Raw genomic sequence first — 20,504 nt, forward strand, 5'->3', positions numbered from 1 at the left:
GCTCTCTCCCGGAGAGGGGGGCGGCTCGCGGCGTTCTCTTCGGCGGCCTTCGATATATCACATGCCAGGGACTTTTATCCTTTTCTCCACAACGTGGAGGGGTCTATTTCTGGTCTGGTGCCACAAAAAAGCACGCATGGCTACCTGCTCACAAGCGCGCTCTCAGGCTGGTAGGGCATTTTTGAAGCAATAAACGTTTGTTGTCGAGTGGTCTCGTTGAAAGGGGAGTATTGAGTCTGTCACTCAAACTCTACGCACACTCATCGCAGGATTGTGTCTCGTATTGTTTTTATATCAGCTGTACCACGGTCGCTACAAAATACCTCGTGAAAGTTACTTAACTGAGCCCCCCATGCGGTCTGATCGCACAAACCACAGCAAAACAGTTAGGCAACCATTTAGTAACATTAACGTACATCAATATTCTCTTTTTCCGCATGCAATTTCACTATGAAATAAATTACCCGAAGGAGTAGTTAACGCTAATACAACAGAATCGTTCATTCACCTTGCAAACAAACTTTCCTTTGACCCATGAATTTTTTTTTGCCGCAATGAAGGCAGCTGCTTCCTGCATTCGTTTTTCATTTTATGTGTAGTACGTAATTTCTTTATGTATTCCATCGCTGTATGTGCATGTTTACTACTTGTCTATTGTGTTGCATTGATGTGTGTGCATATTTCATTACTGCTGTATTACTGTCGTGTTCCGAATTGCGAAGCACATTTTTTTCTTGATTCTAATCAAATATATGTTAGCGGTAGTTGTAATTAATGTGTCTGTACTACGTGTGTACCCACTCCTGCTTGGGCTCGAATAGGGCCTGCAGAATTTGTAAATAAATAAATAAAATAAATAAAAAACACAAAAGAAATGCCAAAACTGTGCGTACAGGTGCAGGCATTGAAGTGGTTGGTACACAGCACCAACGAGGGCGGATCGTCACAGAAAATGTGAGAAATAAGCCGCAAAGTTGACCCGTGACACCAATAGGACAGCCATGGCCTCAATGACGTCGCTTAGGCCATGCCAGGGGTGCAGAATGAGGAGAATTGAAGAGAGCGCGGTTGGTTATCCCACGTCCTTCACAGCGATTTGTGCGCTCACCACTTCATGTGCGCATGTAATATTTGGCTAAGGTAATCCTGGCAGTGTAATCTAAACGTCGTGCACGTTTACTTGCACTGCACAAAAAGTGTTGCAGGGTCCCTTTAACACAGTAGTCCGGCCTTGTTTAGAGTACGCCTCTGAAGTCTGGGATACGCACACTAAAAAAGATATTAACAATCTTGAGAGAGTCCAAAGATTAGCTGTTCGGTTTATTTACAATTGCTTCCACCAGTCTGACTCCCCAACAGAACTAATAATTAATAACAAAATTCCAACTTTAGAATCCCGAAGGAAACTAGCGAGACTTAAATTTCTTTTTCACTTATCAAGGAATAACAGTATCATAGACCTTTCGCACGTCCTCACTCTTATCTTTGCGTCCTACTAGAGGATACCATTCTGACAAATTCACACCTATGTTTGCACGCACTGACACCTTTAAGTATCGACTTGAAATTTCAGCTTGAACAAAAAAACGATAGGACTTAGGAAAGGAACACGGACACAGTGCTGAGTCCGTGTTTCCTTCCTAAGTCCTATCGTTTTTTTGTTCAAGCTGAAATTTCAAGTCGATATGAAAAACCAACTCGCCCAAACCCAAACAATTCTACCTTTAAGTACTCTTTTTTTCCCTGGCACAATAACAGACTGGAACGAACTGCCGCACCATATTTTTGCGTCTGGAAATCTCTTGAAAATTACTTTGAAGTGCGATTTATGTTACTTGTGCATATTTTGTATACCTGTCTGTATTTTTTTTCTTTCTCTACACCTGTACGACTATGTAATTGGTCATATCATAATCATTGTACCACCTGCCGTTCCTGCTTGGGCCATGTTTTTGTGGCCTGCAGTGTTTTATAAATAAATAAATAGACCCTGTTCGCTCAGTACATGCAGCTACTCGTCAAAAATGGTTGAACAAATTGAAGTTCACCTCCAATAAGTACAAATATTATTCAGTTTTGTGTCTGCTTGCGATGTGCCAGAAAAACATTTCACTCACTTGTAGTCAGTTTCCATTGAGTGTGGCGCAGCAGCCGACACCGGCTAGCAAAACCATGCAAATGTAGCACAAATACTACATCTAAAGTGAAGGCGGAGGAGGTGCACAGTGCCTTCTGCCTTGCAGCAATGGAGTTGCTTACAATATACAGCTAAGCAAAAGCTGTAGAGGACGCCACCTGTTGACTGGAGTAACTGGGAGGTGGCGCCCCCACTCTGTATAAAGGCATTGGTGGGGATTAAACGGGGCTTTTTGCTGTTCGTGAACTGCGCGTGGTTGCGTCATTCTTCGCGGGCTTCACGCCCACATTCGGCCTGGCTAGCGGCGCCCGCGCCACCCGGGCGCGTCTCTACATGGTGTCAGAAGTGGGATCCTGCGACAACCGTGCAACATGCAGGATAACCCAGCCGCCGCCTCCGCCGTGACCGCCAGCTTCGCGTTGCGAACCCCGCCGCACTTAACTTTCGACAACCCAGCCCAATGGACAGCGTGGCTTCAACAATTCGAGGATTACTCCTTCGCCTCAGGGCTGTCCTCCGCACCCAAAGAAACCAAGGTACGCACGCTCCTCTACTGTATGGGTCTCCAAGGTCGCGAGGTGCTTTCGTCTCTCATGTCACACGCCGAGGCCTATCGCTCGCACTCCGGCGTAACAACGAGTCTTTCGGGATATTTTGTACACCCCGTCAACGAGGTATACGAATCGAGCAGGTTCCACAAGCGCACGCAAGAGGTAGGCGAGTCAGTCGACGCGTTTTTCACGGCGCTCTGAAATCTCGTGAAGAAATGCAACTACGCCTCTCGGGAAATTGACGACCGGCTGGTTTGGTACAGATTTATCGTAGGGTTGCTTGACTCTCGCTTGACCGACCAGCTCTGCCGCAATCCAAAGCTTACACTGGACGAGGCGCTCATCCAAGCTCGTCAGTACGAAGACGCTGAAAATGAGAAAAGGCGGCGTCAGGGGACAGACTTCGCACCAGACGCACTGAACGTCGACGCCGTTGCGAATAAGCAGTACCGAATGGCCGCCGCTCCAGCGCGCGAAACTGCACGAAGTAACGTCTGTCGGCCTCCCGAGTACCGCGCCGGCCCGAAGTCGGCATGCGATTTTTGCGGCCACACCCCTCATCCGCGATCTGAGTGCCCAGCACGGTGGGCCACATGCAACCACTGTTGCAAGAACGGACACTTCGCGGCGGTTTGCCGCTCGAATAGTACTAGGCGCTTAAGCCAAATCCAGCTCTGCGCCATGGATGCAGCGCAAACAGAACGCCGGCACGCTGTTGTTCATGTCAACGGACGCCCCCTTCAATTCAAGGTGGATACTGGGGCGGACGTTTCGGTCGTACCTCCGAGCTTCGCGGGGTGCCCAGTAGACCTAGACAAACCCAATAATGAACAGTTGATGGGGCCGGGCCGCTGCCGCCTAAAGTTACTCGGGACGTTTCCTGCTACCCTGTCGTGGCGAGGCCGGACGGTATGCAAAAAATTGTACGTCGTAGCAGACATTGACTCTCCTCTGCTGGGGTACTCGGCGGTAGTGGACCTGGGAGTCGTCCAGTTTGTTAACACCGTGGAAGACGCGGAAGCTCTGAACAGGCCCCCAACGTCCGACAAGGCCGCAGCTTCGCTGTTCTCAGGCCTTGGCGAGATGCCTGAAGAATACCACATTCGCATCAAGCCTGGAGCGGTTCCATTTTCTCTCAGCGTTCCTAGGCGCATCCCTATTCCCCTCGAAGGCGTAGTCCAGAAGGACTTAGATGCGATGGAAAGGGACGGGGTCATCCGGCGAGTCACTGTGCCAACCCCGTGGTGTGCTGGTATTGTGCGGGTACCCAAAGCGGATGGAGAGTACAGAATTTGTGTCGACCTCACGAAGTTGAACCAAGTAGTTCTCCGGGAGAGACACCTTATGCCCACGGTGGACCAGGTACTTGGGCGTCTTGGCAATGCCGCAGTCTTCCCGAAACTTGATGCAAAATCGGGGTTTCATCAAGTAAGGCTATCTGAAAGCTGTCGGGAACTGACTACCTTCATAACCCCGTTTGGTCGCTACTGCTACCGCCGCCTGCCCTTCGGCATCACCTCCGCTCCTGAAGTGTTTCAGCGCCAAATGTCTCGGATTCTAGAGGGCCTGGAAGGATGTGCGAACATGGTAGATGACATTCTAGTATTTGGCAGGGACCGTTCGAGCACGACAGCAGACTCCAAGCAGTCCTTCGCAAGTTAGAACACGCGGGCATTACGTTGAATGCCTCGAAATGCTCCTTCGGGGTATCTTCCGTCAAGTTCCTTGGTGCAGTGGTAAGCGCCACTGGCATCTCGGCTGACCCCGACAAGGTCTCTGCTATTGTGAACATGAAACCGCCGACAGATACGCAAGGCGTCCGTCGTTTCCTGGGCATGCTGAACCACATTGGAAGGTTTTTGCCGAACCTGTCTGCTGTCACTACACCGATTCGGCTCCTTTGGAACAAGAATGCGGTCTGGACCTGGGACCAAGCGCAAGCGACCTCTTTCGAGACATTGAAGAGAATGGTGGCATCTAATGCTTGTATGGCCAGCTACAATCTGGAGCTACGCACCCTTGTGTCGGCAGATGCCAGTTCGTTCGGGCTGGGCGCAGTTCTCTTGCAGGAGCAACAGACGGGAGAGCGACGGGCTGTCGCGTTCGCGTCAAGAGCACTGACTACCGCTGAGCAGCGGTACAGTCAGATTGAGAAGGAAGCGCTTGGTGTCTCTTGGGCCATCGAGAGGTTTGAGGAATTCCTGCGCGGACTCAGCTTTGTCGTTGAAACAGACCATCAGCCGCTCGTCAGGTTGCTTGGCTGCGCCGATCTTGGCCTCATGGCCCCTCGCATCCAGAGATTTCGCATAAGGCTCATGCGATATCAGTTCACTATCAAGTATGTTCCAGCGAAGTACCTGGCCACTGCAGACACCCTCTCTAGGGATCCTGAATGCTCTTCTACGTCCAAAGTGGACAGCACAGAAATTTTTGTGTCTATGGTCGTGGCAGCCCTTCCTTCAACCCTGGCCGTACGTCTTGAAGACTTCAGGTCTCACCAAACTTCAGACGGCGAGTGCTCAATGCTGAAAGCATACAGCATGAAGGGGTGGCCTCGACGAGACCGGCTGCCGTTACTGGGAGCCCTTTCCAACATGACACGTTACTGGGAGCACCGTGGGGACTTCACCATATGCGAGGACCTGCTGTTCACGGGCGGACGTCTAGTTGTGCCCGAAGCACTACGCAGAGACATCGTGAACCTGCTGCATGATGGTCATCAAGGCGTCAATCGATGCTTGGCGGTGGCCCAAGACTCTGTGTGGTGGCCCGGTCTCAACAGCCAGGTTAAAGCAGCCGTAGAGAACTGCCCAGCATGTGCTTCTACACGTGTCCAACGCTGTGAGCCCATGATTCCGACTGAGACACCACCAGCTCCGTGGGAGAGGGTGGCCATAGACTTGTTTCATTTTGCTAATCAAGATTTCCTTGTGGTTGAAGACTACCATTCTCGCTACCCAGAGGTCATCACACTCCGGTCCACTTCTGCGGATGCCGTTATTTCTGAAATCAAGAGCACGTTTGCCAGACACGGCATCCCGGTGACTGTAGTCAGTGACAATGGGCCACAGTTTTCCTGTAAAGCTTTCGAGGACTGGGAAGACCTACGGTTTCACACATGTCACGAGCAGTCCACGCTACCCGCAGTCCAACGGCGAAGCAGAGCGCATGGTTCGCACAATCAAGGAGTTGTTTCTGAAGGCCACAGACCTATTTCTGGCTCTGCTAGCATACCGCAACACTCCCGGTGTGTCTGGCTACAGCCCGGCTCAACTGCTCATGGGACGCTCTCTGCGAACTCGTGTGCCAGCCACGGCTCAAAGCCTTGTCCCAGATTGGCCACAGGTAAAAAAGAATTCAATGACAGGGATGCCGCCCAGAGACGAAGACAACAGAGAGACTACAATAGCCGACACGCGGTCAAGGGCGACGGTCACAAGCCCAGCTCAGAGACCACGCTCGTACATCATCCAGACGCCCAGTGGCATACTAGTGAGAAACCACAGACACCTCGTCCCCTGCAGCAATCCTCAGTCAGCCCCCTCAGATGACACGGCAAGCCCCAACCCTGCGGCCCCGACATCTGCGCCGTCTCCCGGACCACAGCGGGCAGCAACCGGTGACGCATCGGACACTCCAGCTCCTGCACCTGCTGCAGGATCGCTAGGCCACCGGTGCACACGATACGGCCGGCGCGTGGTGCCACCTCGCAGACTGGATTTGTGAGACTGCTGAAAGGACTGTTTCTTGGTGGTGTTCTTTTGTAGCACTTGTCTTTGAGAGCTCCGGAAGGAGGGATGTAGAGGACGCCACCTGTTGACTGGAGTAACTGGGAGGTGGCGCCCCCACTCTGTATAAAGGCATTGGTGGGGATTAAACGGGGCTTCTTGCTGTTCGTGAACTGCGCGTGGTTGCGTCACTCTTCGCGGGCTTCATGCCCACATTCGGCCCGGCTAGCGGCTTCCGCGCCACCCGGGCGCGTCTCTACAAGAGCTAACTTCCATAGCCTTGATAAAACTGAAACCAAGAACACGACGTTTCAGCCAAGTTTTCGGGCACATGGCATCGTGGTGGTCGTGGCTCGTGCCTCAATTCGGGCTCTGCGGTGCAGGACGGCGTGGATCAAATAGTGTGGCGCAACAAAGGCGGTTATTCGGCGCAGGACGGCACACGGAAACAAGTAGTGTGCCGTTCCATGGCGCAGCTGTTCAGCCCCGGCGAATTGTACGCGTGCCACGGACATAATGACAGGACCAACTACATGGGCCCGTAGTTGCCAACATACTTGCAAATGGATGAAAGCACGCGTACAAGTACACGCTGCTGCGCACTGCACCGGCCAGGGCAAGTGAGCTAGGCCTAAATCAGCTCACCCCTTCCCAACCGAAGCCTGCCTTTCATTGCTGACCCTTAGATTGCATGCAAACAAAGATCGATACAACCAGAGCATTTTCTTCTCCCCGACCACTCCACAGGCTGACAGTAGGCGGCTTTAGCACATGGTCATAGAGAAAGGAAAAATGCAACTCGGGCAAATCTGTCCTGAGGAAGGGCATCGTGACCACGTGAAAGCCTGTTGTTCCAACCGTCCGCTGCATGGCGCAAGTGGTATGAAAATTGTTTAACATTAAGTTGACACACAGTGTAATATATTTCACATTTGTGCCTAATCAGGCTACACTTTTTTTTACTTATGTAACAGGCTGGATAGCTGCGACTACATTTTGTGGCTTTTTCTTCGTGCATGGTGCAAAGCCAAGCATGGCGAAGCCTTCCCAAGCTGCAGGCAGGACAGACTCTACAGCGCACAAGTAGAACGCCAGGTGTGCCGTGCGCGGGATGGAAAGCAGGGATCCCTTTCGCAATGACAAATTGCACTGAGCACGGGCATTCGCCAGAGAGCTCCTGTTGCAGCCTGCACCACCTATAAGTTTTGAAATCAAACTAAAAGGGTCATTTCAGATAAGATCGAACAAAGCATGCCTGGTCGACCTCTTCGATTCACTGGAAATTTTTTACCTCATTCCCGCATGTATGCAATGTGTGGATTTACAAATATTTTCGTCAGACAAAATTTTCGACGACTGAAAAAAAATTTGCAACTCACCCGCGTGGACCCCAGCCACTACCTGCCCCTGCGCCGCGGCCACATTTAGCGACGTCTGCCAAAAAAATACACTCATCAGCCGGGAATGGTAATTTTTATGCTTAATCTGCGCCTGGCGTACATTTCGCCCGCAAAATATCGTTGGCTAGAAAAACATTCGTTTTTTGTAATAAATTTCCAAATCTTGCTCAGAGCGCATTTTGTTCTGTACTTTGTGGGCCAGTATTATCATAAGTGCTGGAGCTAGAGCGTTCAAATTGTAGCGAGGGCTGCTCCTGGCAAGCACAAATAAGGGCCGTAAATATCGTGTGTGCGCAAGCTACCACTAAAAAGCAACTGGCGCACAAGTTCGAAGAAAAAACGAAAACACTCCGTTCAGAGGCTTGTTAAAAAAAACACTTCTTCCATTTTGCTGAAATTCTCCCCAGATGTTGACCTGTGCATGTGCTTGAATGATCATTAAAGACATGTTGCATCATTTTGTTCCTGACAAGCCTACAGCGCGAAAAAAAAAGCCTCGTCGACCAGGTCTTCGCAAGGCCCCGAGACACGAAACAGTGAGGGCAACTTCCACCCAATGTGCAGACATTTTATAATTTTTGTACCAAATAATTTTGTACCTTATAGAAAGTGAAACTGAAATTTTTATGTGATATATATGGAAGAAGCACCAACGACAGTTCATCCCATGTGCCACAAACGTAGTATACAGCATACCTTTAGTGTGTGGCAGAGAATATATCGGGCAAACGGGGAGATGCGTTAATGATAGGCTAAAGGAACATAGTTACAACGTGGAAAAAAGCAAAAGCGGCCATCTAGGAGTACATTGTAGGGACTGTCCTGGGTGCGAGCCTATCTTCAGTAGTACCGCAATATTGTGAAGAAATAAGCAGAAACTGAGAGGGGAAAATATTGAGGCTCATAAGATAGCAAAACAGAGAAGAAAAGTGTGTAAGCGTCCCTTCTGTCGCGGCATCATCAAAAGAGATCAACTATCTAGACGGTTTGTAAGCACGTGGTGGTAGCGATGTCATGGTGGAATTGTTATATTTTATTTTCACATGTTATGTGTCGATTTCTTTGTTGCCTTGATTTCTGCTGTATTTATATGCCAGACGTCACAGCAACAAACTTCAGTTGTTAGTCAGCGCCTGTGTGTCGTGCCCTCCCTATCGTCCTCGTTTCGTGTTTGTGCTGTGAATTCAAGAGTATGGGGCTCACACTTGGCTCAAAAATCCCCCGTTATGTGTTGTACCACCTGAATGCATTTGATTGCCAACTTCACAAAGCTTTTCGGGGTCCCTTTAAGACTTGCAAAACAATACGCCTAGTGCTCCAGACCACTCGGCCATAAGCCAGCGAAGCCAGGAGAGGAAGTATAGCCAGTTGATATTTTTATAGAGTTTTAGCATTTCTAGGGTAGCGCTTGTGCAGTAAGCGTCCCCCCAATCCCCACAATATCTCGTGTCTAGTCACTCATGTCACTGCTTAGAGGGAAAAGCGTTCGCACGTGCAGACGTTCACCCAGTGCAAGAAGTGCTTCCTCCTACACCCTGGTTTTAAGCTGTCAATGAAAGCCTCGGTTCATTTTAATTCCCTAGTACCTGCATTAACTTCGCTGAAGTGGCCCTGGGTTTTCCTGCTGGCGTACCACTCAGCGAAGCGTCGCATGTGCACTCGTGCGGAGCGACCTGGACTTGCAGCTTGATGCAATCTACAAACTAGTAGACTGAAGGCACATTCCTCCAGGCACAAACGCGTAGCGGCTCAGCTTCCACTGAGCAAACACCCACCGCCGGCCAGCCGACTAAACACTGGGCCGGCAGACTCTGTCGGAGGGTCTGCGAGCCGCACAGCCAAGCCAAGCCACCTTGTTTTGCCGTCAAGGGAGGATGCACGATGATTGGTTAGACATCAAGTGGCAGCCCACCACTGTCGCTGAAGAAGAAAGCGTGTGACAGCTGCACCTTACCGGTGCTCACCTACGGGGAAGAAATGTGGAGGCTCACTAAGAGCATTCAACTTTAAATTGAGGATGACTCAGCGGGCAATGGAACGGAAGATGATACTAAGTGTAACACTAAGGGACAAGAATAGAGCGGAGTGGGTCAGGGAACAAACGCGTGTTAAGGACATACAGTGTAGACCACTTATAACGTATGTCGCGGGAGCCGCAAAAATCCGCACTATAAGCGGTACCGCACTATAACCAAGACATGCGCGAATTCAACCAAACCGCCACCTACCTCTCAAGTCATCCTAAATTTTTTATCACCCAAACGCACAGCGCCTAAAAACGAAGGAAGGGTATTATTTTTAACATCAGCCGCTGCTGCCGGGTCTCACACATTGCAAAAGCGCGGTCTTACAAACGGCGAGTGCGGCTTTAACTTCCGTTGTGTTTGTGTTTTGAAAGACCATGGCTGCGTTTTTTGCGTCTATGAAGACGCCGCAGGACATGATAAGAAAGGCCAGCGGGATTTTTTTTTTTTTTACCCCACCTTGCGTTCACGATGCCGAATGCGGCTGCTTATAGCGCAACGTACTGGTGGTGGAAATCTTCGCGCGGCTCGCGTGTTCGGGAAGAGCGGTGGCTTATCTGCACAACGTTCTAAAGCGTGAACCGCGTGGAGCAATTTCTTGCGAAAACGTGCAGTGCACGCCGCAGGCGCGGCGACGCCGGCGCGGATACAACTGACGTAATGTGTGCGGCGCGGTAAGAGGCGGCAACATGGCGTCGGCACTGGCCGTGAAGTGGTGCAGGCAGCTCCAGCGACCGCTTCTAACCGCTCGCTGAAATGCCGCACGAGGCGCAAGCGAAGATGCTCATGCAAGAAAAGAGCTGATAATGTGACCGCAAAGTGGAATATAAACTGCCATCCACGCTCCTTGTGAAAGCGTCCATCAAAAAATACCGCGGTGGTAAGCCTAAACTAAAGTCCCTTCATCTGATTGAGGGACTTCAGCCTAAACACCTCTGGCGCGGCTAGCCGGCTCAGAGCGCTTCGAATCTCCCGCCATTAAGTGCGCGTCTTTCCATTGGTGCAAGTTGTCAGGCTCCTCCCACTGCCACGTGAAGAAGCCACCGCCAGCGCGGAATCGCAGACGCGAGCACGAAAAAAACGCACGCGCAACGCCGATGTGCACAATTCGTGTGCGAAAACGGCCCATGCGGTTCACAATTAATAGAAACAACTTGCCACGCGCGGACGGGGAGCCGGTCATTATCTTCCGAGGTGCATCAAGCAAGGACAGCTGTGGTTATCACGTACGCGCGAACTAAAGGGTGCCTATTTTTTTCTTCTGTGTCGAAGTTAGAGGAGAGCAAGGGGTGCGCACTGTGTCAGATGGCCGATTTCATCATTTCTTTTTTTCTTTTGCTACCCTAAAACGATGCCCCAGCTGCGCCGCTCGATGAGCAGACCCGCCAAAAAACCGCACTATAAACGGTATTGTGCTTCGGCCAACCGCATCTTAAGCGGTATGCTTATGCATTGAGTTCTATGGGAGGCAAACCGGTGGTCACAAAAACCCGCGTTATATCCGGTCCCGCACTATAAGCGGTTACGTTATAAATGGTCTACACTGTACTAGTAGAAATTAGGAAGAAAAAATGTGTAACGTGAAGGCAAGATAACCGTTGGTCATTGAGGGTCACAGAGTGGATCCCTAGAGAACGCAAGTGTGGCAGGGGGCAGGAGACAGCTAGGTGGGCAGATGAGGTCGAGAAGTTTGCGGGGATCAATTGGTCGCAGTGGGCGTACACAGGCTGACGATGATTGGTTATGAGTGCACTAATTACCACACATTTACCTTACAATTTAGTTTAAAGGGGTAATAAAAACTATTGTTACCTAATGTTTTGTATCGTATAATTAGTACACACATATTTGACATTCCATTCGATATTTGACAGCCGTTCCTCGCCTTATTCGTATTCGAAAGCTTCAATATTCACACACCCATGTGCTTACTCTGCACAGTTGAATCTGACTACATAGAATCCATTTACGTCGAACTACTCCCTAACACAGTACAGCAAAACCGCGAAAAATATTCGTATCAACCAAAACTCGTATGAACCAACAGACTGAAAAATTGAGCACTGAAAAAACTTTGTTTATTTCTTTTCTTACTTTTGTGTGAAGAAATCCGTGATTTTTTTTTTCTGCTTTTTTTTAACCCTCCGCGTTGCCGGGAGCGTGTAAAACTTGGCATTCGTCTCCTCACTCACGGTGCCCAAGCTCACTACACGCCGCAAGTCAAGGTGTGTAGTGAATACTTGGTACTAACGTCCTGGCCTTGCACTAGAATACTTGGTATTCTAGTTCGCTGCATTTCTGCCTTGGTCAGAAAAAGATGCACGACGCGTGCGGCAATGGGAGGAGCCCGACGAGTTGTGCCAGTGGGGAGGCGCGTGCCTCATGGCGGCAGTTTCGAAGCACTCGAGACAGCCGGCTGGCCCACCAGAGATGTTTAGTGGCACCCAGCTGGCACCCTGCGCTTTCAGTAGCGGTGTGGATGATGTTTTATAGTAGCGTTTTCGCCCACATTATCAGCTCCTTTACCACACAAGCAACCTCGTGTGCGCCTTAAGCGGCATTTTAGAGAGCGGTTAAAAGGGGTCGCTCGAGTGCCCCGCATGGCGGCTCAGGTGGCTTATCGTGGCTGAAGCCGCCGCCACGTTGCCACTGGCGGCCGTGCCACACGCAGCATGCGGGTGCGAGTGACACAGGGGGAAGAGAGGGCCCTCTCTCCCCTCTGTGCCGGATGACTCGCCGGCTCGTTCGTATCATCCGCCGGGCCGCGCAGGTCCCTTCGCAACAGCCAAAATTTTTCCCATTGCAAGCAATGCCATTTCGCCAAGACTTCTGAGAAATTCGTATCACCCAGAATCGTGTCATCGAGATTCCACGGTATATTTGCAGTGAGAATACATAGCACAAACTACGCTTGTACGGAACAAAAACAGCAGCCACTCCGAATACCGGGCGCCGACCCAAGTCGGCTTTTCCTCGCAGTGGAGGAGACACCCGCCGGCACACCCCGAAGGCTCCTTCCCTCACTCTGCGTGCAGCCACCCCGGCCATCCTGCCATGCTTTCCTCATCTGCACATTCTTTCGCAGCAATGACCCCTGCGAAACGGCAGAACTTGCTGTTCACTCTGGAGCTGGAAACCGTAAGTCGGACTTCCCCACGGCACACAAGAATCTGAGGAGCACCTCACCGCGACCTGAAGGCCCACACTGTTCCTTTCGGCGGGCAGCTGAGCGGGGGCTCTGGCCTGCTCGGTGTCCTTTCTGTGCTGAATATCTGTAACCATGCGAAACTGCTTCCGGTGTGGTGGCTGCACAAGTTCCCCTGAACGCCTTCCCCCCCAGTGTTGACAAGAAGAGGAACCAGCTGTCTGGACGCCATTGCCGGCACAAACTACGCTTGTATGGAACAAAAACAGCAGCCACTCCGAATACCGGGCGCCGACCCAAGTCGGCTTTTCCTCGCAGTGGAGGAGACACCCGCCGGCACACCCCGAAGGATCACCTCAATGGATTACCAGACAGCCTGGACTACACATTCGGCATTGTCCCGAGCACAGGCGACTCTTTTGCCCACCTCCAACGGGACCAGCGCACTCGCACCAGTCTGGCGCTCCTGCGCACACTGCCCCGACTCATGATGCAATGCGAAGAAGCAGGCGGCAAATTTGCTCAAGGAAGTTTCCTCAAGAACATGTTTTCACTATTGCTATGTGCTTCTATGACATCCAATTTTTCAGCATGCTTATATCATACTGAATTATGCCCCAAAGCTAACTGATAGCTAACTGATTTTTTCTTTGCGAGTTTGATATAACCAACTTACTGTGCTGTACTGGACTCAATTTTGCCCTAGACGTTTTGTATTATGTCCTACAGTGATCGTTCCAGTTAGGATGGGTGTAATATCGAAGCATGATTGCACATTACCCAGGGTTCTTCAACACACACAAGTTGTGAAACTCAGTTTCAGAAACCTGGCCGTGCGCTGACGCGTAGAAGCTAGCGAACGAAAAACGTACTTTGCCAGGCATTTACTTTTAATGAGGAAATTCACCTTCTGAGTTGGCCAAAGGCCACACCCCTGCCACCAGCAGCAGCAGCAGCAGCCACAGCGGCAGCCACAGTGCCAGGCCGCACGTTGCCAGCTGCACCTTCGCATTTTCTGACAGCTGTCGGGACATGCGTTCGACATCTGCCAGCACTGGTAAGCCAGTAGCGAGGTGACTTAACACGAACTGACAAGCACGTTGAGAGAGGGGAGCAGGCCATTCCCCAAGTGAGTGCCACATAAAAGGTAAGGAATACCCAGTGTGTTGAGATGCGCAAATGCAGAACAAAGCTCTGCCCTTGCATGCTGGCAGGGAAGGAAGAAGGGACCGCTTGCCTTTGGAGAGAATCCGTCGGTTGCAGGCGTGGCACAGCTGATCATCTGCGAAACCAAGGGCATCGTTCTGTGAGGGCCCTGCTGTCGGCCTTCAGAGCAAGGGCAAATCGCGCAGAACTGCTGCTTACAACTGAGCCAGCTAGTTTGAAGCAAATCAGGCCGTGGATATCTTGACAGCGACTAAGATTTGACATGTTACATGCATGTGTAGTAGAAAAAGATGTACAGTATAAAATTTGTTATCGTATCCAACTATGGTATAACTATAGCATTTTGTATAGTGCTATTAACATTTTTTGCATACAAATAGTGCGCACAAAAGCAGAGTGCTGATTCAGAGTGCTAATGCCAGGCGTGCTGCGCCACCTGCTTTAAAGCTCTGTTACGGCAGTTTCAGTTCATGCACATTCGTCCCTTTCCTGCACGGTGGTGATTTTTAGAACCCTGCAGCACCACAGCTGCAATCCCAGTGGCCGCCCGCAAGTGCATCGCACCTGCAAAAAATGCACATTCACAAACCTGGCGATTGAACAGCAGCAATGACAGCACTGATTTCCGCAATGACAGAAGCATCAGCGACGATGCCAGATCAGTTCTGAGAGCGACAGTGATGCCAGCCAAGCGGGTAGTTCCACTTTCGCCATACGTGCACGCTTGGCTGGCCTGTTTGGCTGAATGCTGCTTGTGCAGCAACAACTTGGGCAGCAGCAAAGGTTGCTGTTCTGCCCAGGAAGGGATGCCGCCCTCTGGCACGGAGCCCTGCAGCATCGTCCGCCGAGGGCTGGCCTCCGCCATCAACGGCTCTGCCCAGCTTGGATAGATTTTTCGCAGCTATAAAACTACTACACAAGCTACGGCAGCTATCTCTATTGAACTGTTTTTCAAGGAGGGTGCAAACATTTCGCATACTTCGCAACTGTTTCAGCTCCTTTTTCTTTTCATATATAAGGACATCTTAGAAACTTTTTCTCAAGCATGAATACATGAATTTGTATTTGGCAATTAAATTTCACATTTAAACTAGTTAAGCTACAAGGACATTCCTCACAATGCGATGCATCGGTGTTGCATTGAACAAAGGTTCGCTGGTAGTTATGCAGTTGCAGATAGAGGAAGATACAGGTGGAGTCCGTATGGCCAGGGGATAAGCACGAACTTAAGAATCCGTGATGAGTCTGTTTCCCCACTGAAACAGACCCCGCTTGTATCACAAAGCCACAAAAGCGACACTTATTGTAGCTCGGTCTTTCAGGCCTTGTTAAAGGGCTACTGAAGCACTTTTAAACCTGGGCAAAACTCTACTTTTTACAATTACTACATTGCTCAGATCATGCCTGTAAAGTTTTTTTTTGTCATTTTTAGCTTTGGGACAGCAGTATTCGTCGTTAAAGTTGACCCTACGCCCCGCCCACTGCTCCCTGCCGCATCGCCGAAAGAGCGAGAAACTGAGAGGCAGCGACCAGAAGTAGCGTCATATTCGGAAGACGGCCAGCTACGTGCGCCGCCGCTCCTCTGTGTCCCAGTTTTCTGGGCGAAGTTCCGCATTAAGCAGGCGTGTAATCTGCACTTTATTAATCATCATTGTCTATAGAGTTGCTTCCGCGTCGATTTTTAACTGTAATGCTACCGTGTGATTCCCTAAAGCGACTCCTAGATACCAGAGATTTCCTACCCGAGCGCCCGTGGCTACTAGATTGCCTTCACGACTAGTCGCGGGGCTGGCCGTGTCGTCGGGTGCTCAGTGCTTCATACGCGAAGCGATGGGCTCAAACAAATACGGAGGTGCCCCAAGTTCCTGACCCATTATTATACGGGAATTAGAAAATTTGTGGGACCACAGCGCTCGGGGCTTCCCGAACCCTTGCTCGTTTTTCCGATCAACGTTGTTGGCTGTGACGACAGCTTAGCTGAAGAGCCAGATTGAATGCCCGGACTGTATTGTGCTGGCTTGTGCTCAGCACAACGCAGTCGGAAAACAAAACGTCAGGCCTGTACAAGGAGAGAATTTCGCTCTCAAGGCCGGCACGTTGGAATACGAAGCACTTCCTTGTGGATCGATCGACCGATTGTGGGGTTCACTGGGCCCAATCTACGACTGGGCCACGAGGGACCGGGACGGGTGGAGACCGCCTGGGAACTTCAATGCGCTCCGACATCTCGACACACTCAGGGAATGTCCGCTTTTTGCCCCCGTCAGAGAAGCAGCCGCTGCGGCCCGGATCGAACCCAGGATGTCCTTGGGAAACGGAGCAAATGTTTTGTGATTTCCAATACTGTACAACTGAAATTCACAATTTCTTGCTGAACGTGCTTGCAATAACTAGCCTGCAGAAAAACAAAGGGCTTATTTAAAAGGGTTCAAAAACTTCCATGTGGCATAAACTGCAAAAGAAGAAGCTGCCCTGCTGCTTGTAGCCTTTTTGATGACTGAATATTTTGTGTGGAGGCAATTTCCACCTGGCGACCTCAACCTTCTTCAGTATGTAATGTACGCACTACAAATACTCCGCACTACAAACTGTCACAACGAGCTGCAGGCCAATAACTAAAGGAAAAAAAGCCCACCAGCAGCAGCATCGTTTGTGCACGTTCCAGGGGGAAGCCCTGCACGTAAGGCAATGCTTGCCGGCACCACACTCCACCCACAGCCCCCCTGCACTCACGGGTGATGGCGATGCCCCGGCTCTGCTGCCGGTGCAGCTTCTGCAGCAGGCCGATGCAGTCCGACACCAGGATCTTCTTGCAGCCCTCGCGCAGGGAGATCTGCGAGGAGGCAGCGCCCCGCCCGGCTCAGCCTGCTGCTGCGGCACAAGTGCTGCCCCAACGAGCTGCACACGGCCGCAACCACCTCTGACGCCCGGGTGGACACAGTGTCGACTGCAGCTGCGACACCCCGTGCCAGAGTAGCGTGGCCGTGCGACCAGGCTGCCTGCACAGGGGTCACCCTTGGCCCGAGCCTGTGCACGCCCACTGCAGGGCCTCGCCCATTCCTCTCCCATTACCCCGGTCCTGCGCTAGCTGCGACCAATGGATCCCCGCAACCCCCTTGGTTCGCATCTTCCCATCTAACTCTCTGCCGACCTCTGCTACGCTTGCTTTCGGTAGGGATCCACTCTGTTACCCTTAAAGGGCCCCTAAGGGGTCGACGGTATCGCAGCACAATGGCTATTTCTTGAACTAATCTGTGGCGTGCTAGTCCGACATTGATTTAAAAAGTTTTTTCCACTACTGTTAAAACCCCAGCAAGCTACAAAAAATATCTTTCGCATCCGTTCCCGTTTGTGCGTGCCAGATATTTGTGTTATGCCGAAGTGCAAAGTGATTACACACCCGGCTACAGTGAGCGCAGAAGCAATGTCGTGCGCGGTGCAAGTGCCCAGCGCTCCACTTCTGGCACCGCCAGTTTCACTCGTTTTCTGGGCTGCTGTGTCCAAAGGGATTCTTTGCGACGACAAGGCGGGCGCTGCTCACGCTGGGCATTGCTTGTGACCACGAGGCGCGCGCTCACGTGCGCTCACGTTGGCTGCATAAATCCGTTCAACCCCGAAACTCTGCCACGACAAGGGGAAGAGCATGCGCCTCCTGTGACAACCACTCCTGCCAAACAGCTTCCTCTCACTGCTTCCCACCAAGTCAGCAAAGTGCGGTGTGGTGCACCCGGCCTTCTGAATGAACCGTGATGCCAAGTGTCCGTAGCACGCTTTACCGTTTACCGTGTCAACGGAAACAAGAGTAGCCGTTTGCTGCTGAAAACGAAAGGCTGCCAAGTAGCGACGTCTGGCGAATTCATCTCAAAGCAAATGACACAAAAGTTTCTTGCCCAGAACTGTTTGCTTACGCTTGAAATAGCTTGAATCTTGGACATTTTTAAATTAAACTCTCACAATACAATAATTTTCTTTTAAAAGAGTCAAATACTTCTGCTGTAGAGCTTAAAAATAAGAAGACATGACGTCAACGCTGCCATCTAGTGGGAACAATTAGCACCAAATAATGCATTAACCAGAATTCACGCCTCCGCTAAATATTTCCACATAAAAGGAGTAAGATACCACATTTACTTGCATAACGAACCCTCTTTTTTTCCAGAAAATTTGGCATTAATTTGGGGGGAGGGTTCATTATGCGGGAAAAAATTGCAAGAGGTTTTTAAAGGTTCAAATTTCATACAGCAAAGTTGCTAAGAGAAGCGCTGTCAGAGCCTTGCCATTTTCGTAAAAACACGTAGGTAATTACGAACTCAAATTTCTTTTTTAGCCTGCTAGTCATCTGGAACTGTTCTCCTCCCTGAAGTCGCTTCCGGCTTCGCATTTGTTGTCGGCCCACAGTGCAGCGTCTTCCGTGCCGTCAAGGCCCCCGAAACTTCTTTTCCCCCACCGGGAAACTTCCCCTCTCTGGGCGCACCAGACACACGGTGATACCTGCTCAAAAACCTCCTGTTTTCGCTCGCAGCGTACACGCACTGGGTCAACACTGAAGTGCCACCCAGCCGCGCGGTGTCCATGTGCATCAACGCATGCTCCACCACCGTCAGTTTAAAGCTGGCTGTGCAGCTCATGTACTGGCCCATCGTACGGCGCGCACCAGGAGCACAAAAAAAAGGTCGCAACACAGCTGAACAAGAAAACCACGCAGTGTAATGGCGACTTCGCGGAACAGCAAGAGCAGAGGAGTGTGGAGTACGTTTAGTGCTTTGTTCGCACACTGCCAAAACCAGCCGGAACAGCAAAGAGCAGGGAAGGAGTGCGGAGTACGTTTTGTACTTTGTTCACATGCTGCAACGTTTATATGGCACAAGAAGGTTTGCTTACGTTCAGCCGGTGGCGCTCTGCAAGCGCACAATTTTAAATTGTGAGCCACGGCATTTGCGCTCACGTCTCCAGCTACCGTTGAGATTTCTTTTTGTTAGAATGCGTCTTTAGCGTTTCTGCATGTACTGTAGCGTGATATCAAGTTACTGCAATCGTCTAAGGCAGGGGTTCTCAAGCATGTTGGTCCCAGGGAACCCTGCTAAGTTCCGTTGAGTGCCAAGGAACCCCCCCCTCCCACCATTTTTCATTTCGTTCATGCTGCTACATTAACGTGCAATAAATTCAAAAGCAAGCAAGGGTGTCGTTTTTTTTTTTTCCCGTCGACTTTGCGCGAATGCGTACGCTAGCGGCACCTATCTCCCAACAGGAGAAATGCGCAGGGGGTAATATAAGACCGAGATTCAAGTGCAATAGTTTAACCACGTGGCCCGTTTTCGGAGTCTGGCTGGCTACAAGCTGCTGGCGAGATTTAGTGCGCAGCTCGCGCGTTTCTGTTATGCGCCGAGATGTGCTTACTGACACTCGGGCGTGAGTAATGGAGGTTCTCGATCGCACCCCAAGTTCACCATATAAGACTTTGCGACTGCGGAACCAGGGAAAATTTATCAGTGGCTCGCGGAACCCTGAGGAGGGGCCTGCGGAACCCCTAGGTTCCGCGGAACCCACTTTGAGAAACCATGGTCTAAGGCATGAGCAACCATGCTGAGATAAAAACATACTCCCGCAGCCTTTTCTATTCGAAGTGCCAAAAACGCAAATTCTCAAGAAAAGTGGGGGGGAGGGTTCAATACGCGAGTGGGTTCATCATGAGAGTGAAGACGGTATTCTTGATGTTCGCCGCAGACTTCTGAAGGAGTGCATCATTGTATTCCCCGACTGTGGTGCTGTAGCAGGATGATTCCCTTACGCGGCATAGCGCAGGCTCGTCCCTGGTAACCCTATCGCCAGACTTGCTTCTGCACCATGTCGCTCCTGCTTCACGCTCGCCACATGCTTCCAATGAGGAAGGGTACTGTTCATGGCTGCAAAGTGCTCGCCTAGGAGCTGCGAGGCGCTGTTTGTGCCCCAGGTTCAGCAGGGGTCACTCGGGCAGTTTCAGAGTTCAGGATCGGGACAGATGGCTTTGTGTACTAGTTCTGCAACGAATGTAAATACAGTCGAACCCGGGTATACTGAGCTCCACAGGGATGGCGGAGTAGTCTGACATAGGAAATATAAACTACAGCTCCAGTGATCACCACTTTCTGAGATGGTGCCCAGACGTGGTCAGTTGGGGAAGAAGAGGCCCACCTGGAGGTTGTAGTCGCGGATGATCTTGACCAGGGAGTCCCTGAGCCGGGGGATGTCCAGCCCGTTGGGGATGCGCACGATCAGCAGGATCGGGTTCACGTGCGCCCCAATCTTGTGCAGCAGGGTCGTGATGAACGCTGCACGCACGGAGGGAGGGGGCACGTGAGGGAGGGCGGGGCGG

The 20,504-nt window shown here is 51.0% G+C and overlaps 1 protein-coding gene across 6 annotated transcripts in view; it reads right to left on the minus strand.

The window, feature by feature from the left end:
* Positions 1-20,504, minus strand: part of Lt (vacuolar protein sorting-associated protein light) — a 113,349-nt gene that overhangs the window by 15,620 nt on the left and 77,225 nt on the right. For 4 of the 6 annotated variants that reach the window (XR_013322231.1, XM_077697748.1, XM_077697745.1 and 1 more), the window contains 3 exons: positions 20,324-20,460; positions 16,886-16,985; positions 14,223-14,267 (listed from right to left, as the gene is read on the minus strand). Coding sequence is in view for 4 of the 6 variants with exons in the window: in XM_077697748.1 (XP_077553874.1) it covers positions 14,223-14,267; positions 16,886-16,985; positions 20,324-20,460 (282 nt within the window). In the remaining 2 variants the exon portion in view is untranslated. The remainder of the gene's footprint in view (positions 1-14,222; positions 14,268-16,885; positions 16,986-20,323; positions 20,461-20,504) is intronic. The other 2 variants (XR_013322232.1, XM_077697747.1) reach the window with 2 other exon arrangements.

Source organism: Haemaphysalis longicornis, unplaced genomic scaffold (genome assembly GCF_048455015.1).
Source record: "Haemaphysalis longicornis isolate Haplotype H1 unplaced genomic scaffold, Haemaphysalis longicornis Haplotype H1 scaffold_2, whole genome shotgun sequence".
NCBI lineage: Eukaryota > Metazoa > Arthropoda > Arachnida > Ixodida > Ixodidae > Haemaphysalis > Haemaphysalis longicornis.